This window comes from Oryctolagus cuniculus, chromosome 9, assembly GCF_964237555.1.
Source record: "Oryctolagus cuniculus chromosome 9, mOryCun1.1, whole genome shotgun sequence".
Taxonomy (NCBI): Eukaryota; Metazoa; Chordata; class Mammalia; order Lagomorpha; family Leporidae; genus Oryctolagus; species Oryctolagus cuniculus.
The window spans coordinates 128,804,652-128,818,771 of NC_091440.1; the positions used below are offsets into that span (position 1 = coordinate 128,804,652).

A 14,120-nucleotide genomic window follows, 5' to 3' on the forward strand; every position below is an offset into this window, starting at 1 on the left:
AGGTACTGACGAGCGATCAGCCCTGGAAATCAGGGGCATCCCTGGCAGTCCTTAATGTTGTGGGTCAGGAAGAGAAGAGCCCATCGTTAAACAAGACCTGATTTATTAACCAGCCCATAAAAAGAGTTAAGTTACTTACACTGAGACCTGGTGTACAGTCCAGTCTGTTTTTTGACTCGCACAGGCAAAGGTCTAAGTTTTGGAGCCAACATTTTTTATGCTTTGAGAATGAAGGATGGGTAAGTTTGAACAACCACGAGGAGCTTTCATTATAACTGAAGCCATTTTATTACGTAGAAATTCCGTTTTCCTATTTTAAGTAAAGAAAGTCCATTCTTGAGAATGTGTTGTCCAACAACTAAAACACTCTCGGGATTTGTTACTTGTCTGTGATTAATACTGACTCCGCCTTCTGTGATCATCCGATACCTGGAAACAGAAACGCTTGGTGACTAGAGAGCCAATCACTGTTACTTCTTCCAAAAATACACCGTGAATTCCTTCACCAGTGCCTTGAACTAGAACACCGCTCACACGCCACGACTTGGAAGGCAGCTCCAGGGCGGCCTAACAAGCTGCCCGTTCAGCGGTGGGAAGGCCAGAGCATCGCACAGCTCCTGACAGAACCACTCCGGCGGTAGTGGCTTCAAAAACGAACGGGAATAGTGGAGTTCCTATTTCTGGGTGGACAACTCCCCCATTTTTGAAAAACTGACAGAAACAAACTTCCAGAAGTAAGAACAATGCTGCTTTTAGTAAGTGACCCAGGAAACGTAACTCACAACTATAGTTTTATCCATGGAAATCTTTAAGAAACTTGTTTATAAAACCAAAACTCCTTGCAAATTACAAAGAGACTAAGCAAGCACTAGCAAACTGTTCAATCAAAACGCAGTGGCTGATCTCATTCTAGACTACTGGAAACCTGATGGCACATGCAGAACTGTTTATCATCCACTTCATTTTTTTTTTTTTTAAAGACTTACTTTATTTATTTGAAAGAGTTACAGGGAGAGGCAGAGACAGAGAGAGAGGTCTTCCATCCCCTGGCTCACTCCCCAGATGGCCACAATGGATGGAGCTGTGCCAATCTGAAATCAGGAGCTTCTTCCGGGTCTCCCATATGGGTGCAGGGACCCAAGGACTTGGGCCATCTTCTGCTGCTTTCCCAGGCCATAGCAGAGAGCTGGATTGGAAGTAGAGCAGCCGGGTCTCGAACCAGTGTCCATATGGAATGCCAATGCTTCAGGCCAGGGCTTTAACCTGCTGGGCCACAGTGCCAGCCCCATCCAATTCATTCTATAAACACAGTTCTTACTACATGCTAGGTATAAATTTTAAATAAAGGGTATTCCAAACTAGCAGAGAACCGAGGATTTATGGATGAGAACGGTGACTACAGGGTAAGCGGCACGGACAACTACAGGCTGCTCTTGGAGCACTGATAAGCGTGGGCTGGAAACTGTCCTCAAAGCAGAGCCACCTCGTCTGACTGCAGTGAAGAGCAGTTCCCTTCCCTCGCGGGCCAAGGAGAGGGAGGAACTAGAAAAGTAAGATTCTGAGGTGAGGACTGGAGCGCCGAAGCCTTGGACGGCCTTAAGGTGGCAAACGCTGAGGGCTGGTGCCGTTGCTCAGCAGGTTAGGTCACCACCCGCAGTACCAGCATCCCATATGGGTGCCATTTGAGACCCGGCTACTCCAACAGCCCTGGCTGCTGATATCTGGGGAGTGAACCGGTGGATGGAAGATCCCTCTCTGTGTAATTCTGATTTCCAAATAATAATATATATTTTTTTTAATTAAAAGGCAAATGTTGGGATAAGTGTTGCGGCGTAGTGGGTTATGCCACAGCTGGGGAGGCATGCATCCCATCACCAGTGCCTGGGACCACGCCCCGCCTCCTCTTCTGATCCGGATTCCTGCTAATGCTCTTGGGAGGCAGTGGAAGATGATAAAAGTATTTGGGATCTTGTTACCCACATCGGAGACTTGTCTGGGGTTTCTGGCACCTGGCTTTGGTGTGACCCAGCCCTGTCACTCCTCTCACCCCATATTTCAAGTAAATAAATAATTTTATTTTCCAAAAAGGCAAATGTTGGTTTTCTCTGATCTGAATGAGTTAGCAAATAAAATTAACAAACGAATGTACCTGGTTTTATAAAAATCAACTGTAAAATATTTTCTATGTTAGAACAGACCTCTTTTTTAGGAAACATAATTTTAGGCTCTTAGCTAGCTTCCAGTTTTGTGCACAGACCAACCTGTTTGCTTATACAATGTAAAACAAAGTCATGGGGCCAGTGCTGTGGCTCACTTGGTTAATCCTCTGCCTGCGGCGCCAGCATCCCATAAGGGTGCCAGGTTCTAGTCCCGGTTGCTCATCTTCCAGTCCAGCTCTCTGCTGTGGCCCGGGAAGGCTGTGGAGGATGGCCCAAGTGCTTGGACCCCTGCACCCGCATGGGAGAACGGGAGGAAGCACCTGGCTCCTGGCTTTGGATCGGCGTAGCTCCGGCCACAGCAGCAATTTGGGGGGTGAACCAATGGAAAAAGGAAGACCTTTCTGTCTCTCTCTCTCTAAGTCTATCTTCCAAAAAAAAATAAGATGCAGTCAATATTACTTAAGACCCTGGCTAAACCAGGTATGGGTCTTAATAGTGGTAAAGTTTCCAGTATCAGCACACACATTACAGGAAATGTTCAAAAGAAAAAAAGAAAATTGTTGGCATCAGCAATTACTGTAGGAAAATATATCACATCACCCTCAAAATGAGGGTATAATAAAGACACCAGTGTTTGATACCAGGAACAGTGGCTGCTTTCTCTATACAGACAAACCTAAGGCAAACAATCCAAACTACCGATGGAGAACACTTATGAAATATTACTCAAACTCAAGATAAAAACCTGGATTTGTTCAAATTCCTACAGAAGAGGCCCCCTGAGCCTCTGTGGCTAACACTTGGCTTTCTGCATCTCACCGCCCATTTAGACAGGTGAGCATCAGCAATTCGCCCGGCTGCTGTGTGGAGTGCTGTGTGCACTAACACGCGCGACCTACTCACTCACGATGAACAAGGCCACTCTCCGGGGGCCTGTCGTGTTGCTCCTAACAGACTCTCAAGGTTCTGCCACAGGCTTCCTTCATTTTCACACGAGCTGCGGGGCGCCCCCTCCCACACACACAGATCCAGCCCAAGTATGAGAAGGGCCGTGTGACCGTGGGCCTGTGTCTGTGACCTCAAGTTGTAAGCACATCCCCAAGCCCATGGACCGCAGGGTGCAGCAGGGAAAACCGGCTGGGCTGACAGGAGGAGGGGCGGCGTGGCACCACCTCGCTCCAAGGGGAACAAATGACTGTCAACAGACGCACGCTCAGTTCTCACTATGTTCTTGGAACGGACCCAATTTCTGCAGGAAAACACGCGCTCTGGAACACGCTGTCAACGGTCACGGTTAGTGGTGCAACCCCACTGATGCCGAGTGTCCCACCATCTTACCCGCGGGGGCCGTCTGGAATGGCGTTGGCTTTGCGGCACGTGTCTAGGACGCTGGTTCCGGGGTCGAGAACTAACTCGGAAAACGAAGCTTCTCTGAACAACTCCTTGAGCTCCTGATCAGACAGCACCTCGAGCGCATCGATGCTGCTGTGATAGAGGGCCTGGGTGCACCTGGGGACACGCGGGGAGGGCCACGTCACGCGCCGCTACTCGGCTGCACATCCCGACGCCCGACGCCGGCGTGTGCGCCATGCCAGGCTGCAAGCACAACACGCATCTTGTCGAATTCATAAACTTCATTCCAGACCACCCTTCTGCCCAGTGAGCGGGCGATTCTAACGCACCAGACTCAAACACCGACCACTGCTGTCCGCAGTGAACGCCGGGGTCACCCGAGGGCAGCACAGGTGCCAACGCCCTCAGGCCCAGGGAGTCAGGAACCGTGTGCGCACCAGCGAAGGCGGCTACCTTTTGGCGGAGTCCAGGCCCTCTCGGCCATGAACAAGCTTGGTGACTTCGGCAGCCAGTCGCTTCTGGGGCACCCGCTTCTCTGGCTCTTTGAGGTGCAGCTGCATGAGGTGGTCAATCTCTGGAAGGGGCAGGAAAGTGAAGAGCTTCAGGTACCTTCGGGACAAGAAACCAGGGCTTCGTTTACATCACACGCCTCGTGTTCACCAGCAGCTCGCTCACGCCAGCAACAACATCCTGCTGCCCTTGAACTTCTGAACTCTTCTACAGAGAACGCAGACACGCGGAAATGCACACAAAGCGACAGAAGACAGAGACGAGGGTCACGCTACTTTGCCGAGCTGTTTGTGCACTTTCAGCCTGGAAGGCCTGGGCCAGTTCAGGCGCCCCGCACCTGTCCTTTCCTGACAACCAGAGCGCAGTGACGCGAGAACCATCCCGCACAGCCTCTCTGGTGCTACAGCACCTACACAGAGGCCCAGGAAGCCCAGACACGGCCTTAAGGGACCATCTCCGTGACTCTCCCTGTAGTTAAAAAAGGCAACCCCACCCCGGCCCAGTGAAGCCCTCGTGTCACACCCTGGAGCGGCCCTCCCAGATAACCACCACTGTGCCTCACAAAATCATTCCTTGGTTTTGCCTGTTTCTAAGACTGCACAGGAACCGACATGGTAGGAGCCAGGTCTGTGCTCGGCTACCTCGGCATGTCGATCTGTGGGAGATCATCTACGCTGCTGTGTATTTATCTACACATTGCGCTGTGCACATCTATGTTACTTCCAGTTCGGGATAACTGCTAGTCATGCTGCCACGGACATCGCCATACGTGCCACTTGCTGCACGCATGCACTCACGTCTACTGCGTGTGGATGCAGGGAGGAGCTGCACGGTCACAGATTACGTGCACGCTCAGCTCTGCTGAGTGCTGCCTAATATTCCTGCCCACTGCTTCTGGTACTCTTCTCTCGCGCCACCCTGGAACGCCCTCAGCAGCACGCGGCGCTGCCAGCTCTCTCGGGGTCAGCCACGCTGCAGGCTGGGCAGTGCTGTCTGTGTTACACCTCCCATTTTCCTTCTCACTGAGGCTCAACACCTTCTCATGTTTTGGGCCTTCTGTATGGGATCTCTGTGGAAAGTATGTTCAAGTCTCTCTCCAATTTCCTGCTGCCTGGTCTTTCTTGGTGGTCTAGAGATATTCTTTATATGAATTTCGACATAAGCTTTCTTTGTTAGATGCATGACCTTAAAAACATTGTTTCCTGGGGCCGCCAACGCGGAGCAGTGGGTTAAGCTGCCTTCTGCGGCACCAGCATCCCATATGGGTGCCGGTTCAAGTCCCAGCTGCTCCACTTCTGATCCAGCTCTCTGCTGTGGCCTGGTAAAGCAGCAGAGATGGCCCAGGTCCTTGGCCCCTGCACCCACATGGAGACCTGGAAGAAGCTCAGGGCTCCTGTCTTTGGCAGGCCCAGCCCTGGCCACTGCAGCCTAAGGGGACTGAACAGCAGATGGAAGATCTCTTTCTGCCTCTGCCTCTCCCGCCTCTCTGTAACTCTTTCAAACAATAAATCTTAAAAAAAAAAAAAAAAAGGTTTTTTAAAAAAAGCATCGTTTCCCACTCAATGTGATGTTTCAAGAACAGATCTTCATTCTTAGTCTGGCTTATCAGTCATTCCTGACTCCCAAGTCATAAAAATACTTTTTATATTTATGTTCCAAGAGGCTGGCTTGTCGTTTATTATAGACATAGGTCTAGAAGCTTCCTGGAGCTGACCTTTATGTATATTTTTTTCTTCCCCACAGACATCTAGTTATCTGAGCAGCATCTTTCGAAAAGACAGCCTTAGCCCACTGCTGAAGTGCCTGCTTTGTCAGAGACGAAGCGACCAGGAGCAGGGGCTTCCACAAGGTCACGGAAGATGGAATTCTGAAGAAGTAACTTTACTCGGGAGCAAAAGATTCTGAAGTCCACGCAGTTTTCCTACAACGCATTTTCCATGGACTTTCTGAAGACCTCTCATATGCCACTCTATCTGGATTCTCTAATCTGACATGATTTTGGTTTAACACAATACAGTGGTTAACATTCAGATTATTTATTTACTTATTTACTAAAAATCTATTTATTTATTTGAGAGAGTTACAGACAGGAGAGGGAGAGACAAAGAGAAAGATCTTCCATTTGCTGGTTCACTCCCCAAATGGCCACCATGGCCAGAGCTGGGCTGATCCAAAGCTTCTTCTGGGTTTCCCACGTGGGTGCAGAGAGCCAAGCACTTGGGCCATTTTCTACTGCTTTCCCAGGCCATAGCAGAGCTGGATCAGAAGAGGAGCAGATGGGATTCGAACCAGTGCCCATATAGGATGCCAGTGCCACAGGCAGACGCTTAAGCTACTATTGCACAGCACTGGCCCTCACTGGGGCCCACAATATCACAGCTGGGCCAGGCCACGTCAGAAGTTAGCAACTCCACTGGGGTCTACTATGGGGCAGCCAGGGACCCAAGGACAGAGGCCACCACCTGCTGTCTCCAAGGCACGCTAACAACTGGACTGGAACCAGAGACAGGACTTGATCCCTGAAACTCCAAAATGGGGTGTCCCAAGCTGTGGTTTAACTCACTGGGCCAGAATCCCTACCCCAACTCTATCTCTATGGACTAGGGCCAAACAGAAAATCAATCTTCCAAACATGTTTCAGTTCCTGGGGCAGGCGCTGTACCACCGCAGATTAGGCCGCCACCTGGGACGCCCGCACCCCACACTGCAGTGCCCGGTTTCAGTGCTGGCTACTCTGTTTCTAATCCAGCATCCTGCTGATGTGGTTGGAATGAGCCGATGACAGCCCGAATACTGAAGTCCCTGCCACCCAGGTAAGTACAAGACCCCGATGAAGTTCCTGCATCCCGGCTTCTGCCCGCCGAGTCCAGCTGCCGCAGGCATTTGGAAAGTAACCCAGCAGATCAGATTCTGTTACTCTACCTTTCAAATCAATCAGCCAATCAATAGGTTAATAAATCTTTACAACAGTACATATGAGATCTATATATACCAGAACCAGAGGACTGTATCACCTAGTACGCTAAGAATAAATCAAAAGAAAACAAAAACCTAAATTACTATAATTTTGTAAGAAGCCATCTTCTACTCCATTCTTCCTGTACATCTTAAAATTAGCTTGTCAAATGGCCGGCACTGTAGCACAGTGGTTAAAGCCCCAACCTGCAGTGCCAGAAACTCCTAAGGACGCTGGTTCGAGTGCTGGCTTCTCCACTTCTGATCCAGCTCTCTGCTGTGGCCTGGGAAAGCAGTAGAAGATGGTCCAAGCGCTTGTATCCCTGCACCCTTGTGGGAGACCCAGAATAAACTCCTGGCTCCTGGCTTCGGATCAGCTCAGCTCTGGCCATTGCGGTCATTTTGGGGAGTGAACCAGGAGATGGAAGACCTCTCTCTCTCCCAGTCTCTATACCTCTCTCTGTAACTCTTCCAAATAAATAAAATAAATGTTTAAAAAAAAAAATTAGCTTGTCAAGTTTCACAACCAAAAATCAATTTAGATATGGCTGGGACTGTATAAAAAATTGCATCAAATTTAGAATTCCTACATGGCATGGTATAACTCCCTTAAGTATTTTTTAACAGTATTTTCTAATGTTTTAGCAAAGCCACATACCTTAAATAATTATTCCTATTATGATAATAGATGAGTATCAAAATGATTCTTTAACTTTTTCTTGAGGCTGGCGTGGTGGCACAATGAGTTAAGCAGCCACCTCCAATGCCAATATCCCATGCGAGCACTGGTTCAGGCCCTCATTGTTGCACTTCCAATCCAGTTCCTTGTTAATGTGCCTGGGAAAGCAGGAGCAGATGGCCCAGGGATCTGAGACCCCGCTACCCACATGGGAGACGCAGATGGAGCTCCAGGCAGCTGGCTTTGGCTGGCCCAGCCCCAGGCGCTGCACCCATTTGGAAATGAACCAGCAGTTCGAAGATCTCTCTTCTCTCTCTCCCCCTCCTCACTCTCTGTAACTCTGTCTTCCAAGTAAAATTTTAAAATCATAAAAACAAACTTTTTCTTCCTTCAGATATATTTGCTTTCTCATTAACTTATATTCTTCCAAGAGTTTAAGGCTGTGTGAGCTAATGGCAAAAAAAAAATTTAAAGATTTATTTATTTGAAAGAGCAACGAGAGAGGTAGAGGGAGATAGAGACAGAGAGAGACCGTCTTCCATCTGCTGGGCCCCTCCCCAAACAGCCTCAATGGCTGGAGCTGAGGCAATCTGAAGCCAAGCCAGGAGCTTCCTCCATGTCTCCCTCATGGGTACAGGCTATCAGCAGGGAGTGAGATCGGAAGTGGAACAGCCGGGACTCAAACCAGCACCCACATGGGATGCCAGCACTGCAGGCCAGGGCTTTAACCTGCCATGCCATAGCACCAGCCCTGAGAAAATCCTTTTTCAAAAGGAACTTTAGGAGCCAGGCAAGTGGCACAATGGGTTAAGCCGCTGCTCGGTATGCCGTATCAGAGCACCAGTGAGAGTCCCAGCTGCTCCTCTTCCAATCCAGATCCCTGGTAACATGGCTGGGAGAGTGGTGGAAGATGGGACCCTGCACCCGTGTGGGAGACCTGGAAGCAACTCTGGGCTCCTGGCTTCGGTTCAGCCCAGTTCTGGCTGTTGTGGCCATTTGGAGAGTGAACCAGCAGATGGAAGACCTCTCTCTCTCTCTCTCTTTCTCCCTGTGTCTGCAATTCTTCCTCTCAAATAAATAAACCTTAAAAAAAAATCCTGGGAGTGGCGCTGGGAATGGGGGAGATGGTAGGATCTTTAAAGGTGTTTTATGCTACATACTTCAGACACAGGCAAATATGGGTACTTAAGATGAAGAATCAAAAATGTAACAGGCCAGCAACAGCACCTCAAGTACTTACTAGATACAGGTCGAAGTCGGCACTGAGTTTCCTAGCCAGCCACTGCAGTTTTCATGTTACCTACTAACCAGCGGTGACTCTGGAACACAGTGAACATGGCTACGTTCTGTGACGGGCTTCACTCCTTCAACAGAACCTAAGCAAAGTAAGAGTACAGGGGCCGGTGCCGTGGCGTAGTGGGTAAAGCCGCCGCCTGCAGTGCCGGCATAAGTTATGGGCACCAGTTCAAGGCCAGCTGCTCCACTTCAGATCCAGCTCTCTGCTATGGCCTGGGAAGGCAGTGGAGGATGGCCCAAGTCCTTGGGCCCCTGCATCTGTGTGGGAGACTCCAAGGAAGCTCCTGGCTCCTGGCTTTCGATTAGCACAGCTCCGGCCACTGCAGCCAATCGGGGAGTGAACCAGCAGACGGAAGAGCTCCCTCTAACTCTTTCAAATAAATAAATAAATATTAAAAAAAAAAAAAAAAGGAGTAGAAACGACACCTACAGATTCAAGGGCTCCCATTGTACAGGGGCTGATGACACTGGCCAGAGCTCACCTCTCCACGGCGCTGTCCTGCTGCCTGAGGAAGAACTGATACAGCTCAAACGGAGACGTCCTCTCTCTGCTGAGCCACACGGCGTTGCCAGCCGACTTCCCCAGCTTCGCTCCCGTGGTGCTGGTGATCAGAGGAACCATGATTCCGAACACATCTTCTCCCGTCAGCCTGGGCACGGAGAAGAGCGTCAGGGTCAGCGCAGGCCCCCAGCTGCTGGCAGCTCGCAGTCTGAACTCGCTGGACCCCTGACTCGGGATTCCTGTCACTGCCTCCACTGCACTTCCACACCTGCCACCCTGCCAACCCGCAGCAGGGACTGGAGGCCGTGAAAGCGTGGGTGGGAAGAGGGAAACGGGGTGAAGAGGGAGCCAGGAGGACGCGGCAAAGCAGCTGCTTTACAGAGGGCTGAGTTTTGCTGTGTTACACGTGAGCTGGTCCCCACTTCACCACCCTCAAGAAAACGTCGTTAAAACACAATACTTGGGGCCGGTGCTGTGACACAGCCAGGAAAGCAGCCGCCCACCGGGCACGCATCCCACATGCGCACCGGTTCCAGTACCAGCTGCTGCATTTCTGACCCAGTTCCCTAACGCACCTGTGAAAGCCGGCAAAGAGGCCCAGCCCGGCTGTTGAGGCCATCTGGGCAGAAAACCAGCAGACAGAAGATCCACCTCTCCCTCTCTGTAACTCTGGCTTTCAAATAATAAATAAATCTTTAAAAATACACTTGTCAAGTATTTGGAGCCGCAAAAATTGAGTTTTTCTTTAGAATGCCAACCCAAGGGCTGAGACCAGCCTCCCAGAGGATACGGAGCTAAGGCGGAGCCCAGCAGGGCAGTCAACAACTGAAGGCAACTCAGAAACAGAGCCAGGGCGACTTCGAGGAAGCCAACAGAACACGCCCCATGTTTTTGGGGGTCCCCTTCCTGCAGAATTTCTGGATGAGGCCCCCAGCGCCTAATGCCCTTAATTCGACCGGTGAGGTCTCCCAGTCCGTGTAACCCACGCCATGACAGTCCCTAAGTGAGGATAAACCCACAGAAGCCCGAGGGCACACAGCACCCCACCACGCTAACAGTGAACCAGAGGCTACGAGCGTGCGAACGACTGGCCCCCGGACTTCTCCGGGGTCTCAAGGCGCTTACTTGTGGACGAACTCGTATCCGGACGTGATATTGCCCAGCTGGTCAGAGCCGCCCAGCTGCACCCGGCATCCGTAACGCTGGAACAGGTAATAGAAGTCGTAGGCCTGCAGCACCTGGTAGAGGAACTCGGCCAGGCTCATGCCCTCGGGGCTCTTGAGCCGCGTCTGCACGCTCAGCCGGCTCAGCAGCGTGCCCATGCGGAAGTGGCCGCCCACGGCCGCCAGGAAGTCCACCAGGTGCTGCTGCCCGTACCAGGCCGAGTTGTCCAGCACCGTGAAGCTGCCCCAAGCGCGCCCGTCGCCGAAGAGCTGCTGGTGGTTGGCCGCCAGGGCCTCGAGCCCCGCGCGCAGGGCGCGCGCGTTGGCGCCCACGCACTCCGCGCCCAGCGCCTCGCGCTCCTTGGTGCGGCCGCTCGGGTCTCCCAGGCGCGCCGTGGCGCCCCCGACCAGCGCGATCACGTTGTGGCCCGCCCGCTGGAAGTGGAACAGGCCCAGCAGCGCTAGCAGGTGGCCTACGTGAAGCGAGTCGCTCGTGGGGTCGAAGCCGCAGTAGACGGTCTGGGGAGAGAAGCTGCCCGAGCCACGGTCGAAGAGCTCTGGGAGCTCCGTCTTCGTCCCCCTCTCCGGGAAGAACTCTTTGAACAGGCCCCTAGCCTTCTGCGCCGCCAGGACACCCTGCGGGCCCGAGTGCGCCCCACGCAGCCCCGAGCGCAGGACTCTAGACGGGCTCGGGGCACCAGACCACCGGGCCCGGGAGCAGCACCGCAGCATGGGCGCCGCCATCTTGGCGACGTCGCGAAGGGGATGCTGGGAGGTACGACGCGCTTCCTGCGGCCGCCGAGGGCGCGGCGGTATTTCCTGCGCATGCCCGGGCGGGGCGGTTGCTCGGTGACGAAGCCGGCGCGGGCCCGGTCACCTGACTTTCCCTGGACGCTATGCGCCTGATGGTGGTCCCCACGCCACAGGGCTGTCGGGAAGGTGAAGGCCGCACTTACCGCCTGGAACAGCGCTCCAGGAATGTTAACTTCAGGCTTTCAACCTAGGGCTCGGTTCCGTGCACGGAGCCGAGCCCTGGAGTCGGGAAGGCAAGGGTTTAACTCGAGATACGAAGTGGGCGTGCAGAGTCGGTCCCCGGGTGTTCGTCACTACCTCCTGGAGGTGGCGGCCTTGTCCCGGCTGCAGCCACAGCAGGTGCAGGGTACTTACTAGTGGTCTGCTCCCGGAATCAAATCAGTAATCCCACGGCCTCGGCTCCCCGGGCGCCACCAGCGCTCCCCGCACAGCCGCCGCCGTTCTCGTGGGCGGCGGGCCAGCCGGGACCCAGCTCCGAAACCCCCTTCTAGAAGCTGATGGCTCGGGGTCAACACGCTGTCGCGGGCGGGGAGCTGCCTGCGCTCCGAGATGCGGGCGGATAGCTGGGGGCCGCACCTGCGCCCGGTGAGGGAAGCCGGCTGGGCAGAGGCGCTGACACCCCCCCCCCACACCCACCCACAGGCTGCAGCGGAGACCCCAGCCGGTCTCCCGCGGGCTCTGCGGCTGGGGGTTCCTGGCAGGGGCGTCGCGCTGTACCCTCGTTGTCCTCTCACTGAGGGACAAAGCCTGGGGCGGAGGTGTCCTCGCAGCCGTCGGGAACCGAGACTCCCAGCTGCTGGGGATTGAGTGCATCGATCCGGGAGCAGAACCCGGTTCACCTGCAGGGGTGGGGAACGTCCTGCCCACGGGCTGCACAAGGCCTGCGGGATCGTTTGGTCTGGCCCTGCCAAGACAGCTACTGGCGGGACTCGAAATTCAATGCGCGCACAGCAGGCTGATTTTCCAGTTGATAATTTTCTGTAGCCCAGGAGAGAGGCTATAAATATTCTAATGGCCTTTGGCAGGAAAAAAAAAAAGCTTCCCCACCGCAGCACCAGTCCCTCCAGGACATTCCTATTCTCCTCTATTCAGATGGTTGGATAATATTTTTAAGATCCATTTTTTAAAAAGATAAGCATGTTATCTTAAACATTTTTTTTAATTTTATTTCACAGGTAGACAGATGAAGAGATAGATCAACCTATAGATCTATCTTCCATCCACTGGTTCCTTCTCCGATTGTCTGCAACACCCAAGAGCCAGGAACTCAACCATTGTGTCCTGTGAGGGTGGTAGGGGTCCGACCACTTGAGCCATCCGGCGTACACATTAGCAAGACGCTGGAGCCTGAAGCAGAGTGGGGGTTCTCAGATATTCAGTTTGGGCATATGGGCTGTAGGCATCCCAAGGGCAGCTTGACCAGTGGAGCCAAATGCATGTGCTTCAGCCATTTAAATCTGCAGTGCAGTCTGTGTGTCAGCGACTTGGGGAAGGGACGCATCAGAGAGCAATATCAAGTAAGCCTGGTACTGGGGCTTCCATTTCTCACAGTCAGAAGCCCTGGCTATGACCAGAGGAGCCGTGCACGGGGGCTCCCCTGTGTGCCCTCGGGCCTGGGGCTCCAGCCCTCACCACAGCTTCCTTGGCTTCGGGAGAGGCAGGAGAGGACCTGAGTGCCCACCGGGGTCTCAGAAGGAATCCCTGTGAGAGTGGGCGGCGAGGACAGCCGGCAGCCCCGGGCAGCCTGGGACTGAGAGATGCTGTTTGGTGAGGGTGAGCGGAGCCCCAGAAGGAGGGTGCAGTTCACTGATGACAGAGGAGCAGCGTCCTACCGTGTGAGCCAGTGGGCGCAGAGGTCTGCGTGTTCACGCTCCTGACACTTAGAGCTTGCGATGGGGCAGACACTGTTCCGATGGCCCCGGACACTCATGAGCAGAGGAAAACCCTGTCCCTGTGTCCCAGGAAGCTCTGCTTCTCTGAGCAGCCCTGTTCTCCCCCAGCCCCCTTCTGCTGACCACAGGTCCTTTTCTGCTGCCCGTCCTTGGGGCCGAGGCCGGGCGTGCCTCTCTGGGCATCGCTGTGGCCGGGAGGGAGACTTCTGACGAGGGAAGCACGCTGTTTGCAGGGGGATGGTGGTTCATGTACAGAGGGAAAGGGACCCTGGGCCACAGAATTCAAACCTTTCCTCTCGGGACATCCAGTTTGCAAATGCGTCTCCTTCTCTCCACTGAGTTCTTCTCTTGTAACCTTCCCCAGCCCCCCACCCCACCCACACCCCCACCCACCTCTGCTGCTCTGAGCTCGGTCACAGCCAGCAGTCCCCCACAGCGTGCTCCTCCACAGGCCTGTGGACAGGACCATGCTTCGTGGGTGACTGGAAGCCACGGGAGTGCTGTTTGCTGCTGTGGGGAGAAAAGTAGGCTTGTCCCTTGGAGACACCCTGTGTGATTGCATTTTGAAAAGCTTAGTTCAAAAGGGCAATGCCTTCAATCAAGATAAGTTTGAGACTTTCTCATTTCTTAATGGTCCTTGGTAATTTTCTGGTCTCTCTGACCCAGTGAGTAAGAGAAGCAATCAAGGCATCATTTCCCTTCCTGCAGGCTCAAGTGAATTCTCCATTGGAGAAGCAGCAAAATTACAAAACTGCAAGCAGTCAGGGCGTATTCTGCAAGGCACTTCCATTTTCCCCC

At 53.2% G+C, this 14,120-nt stretch overlaps 1 protein-coding gene across 1 annotated transcript; it reads right to left on the minus strand.

Moving 5' to 3' along the window:
- Positions 1-86: 86 nt before the first annotated feature.
- Positions 87-11,395, minus strand: YARS2 (tyrosyl-tRNA synthetase 2). Its single transcript, XM_002712678.5, has 5 exons — positions 10,580-11,395; positions 9,435-9,602; positions 3,966-4,121; positions 3,498-3,668; positions 87-429 (listed from the first exon to the last, which is right to left on the minus strand). Exons 1-5 carry the CDS (start codon positions 11,359-11,361, stop codon positions 270-272), a joined length of 1,437 nt encoding a protein of 478 aa, XP_002712724.1. The 5' UTR covers positions 11,362-11,395; the 3' UTR covers positions 87-269.
- Positions 11,396-14,120: the final 2,725 nt, after the last annotated feature.

Coding starts and splice junctions, on each gene's coding strand:
- YARS2 (XM_002712678.5), bottom strand. CDS start 11,361: ATGGCGGCGCCCATGCTGCGGTGCTGCTCCCGGGCCCGGTGGTCTGGT. Junction 9,603..10,579: donor GGATACGAGTTCGTCCACAA/GTAAGCGCCTTG, acceptor CTCCGTGCCCAG/GCTGACGGGAGAAGATGTGT. Junction 430..3,497: donor ATTCCAGACGGCCCCCGCGG/GTAAGATGGTGG, acceptor TTCTGTTTCCAG/GTATCGGATGATCACAGAAG.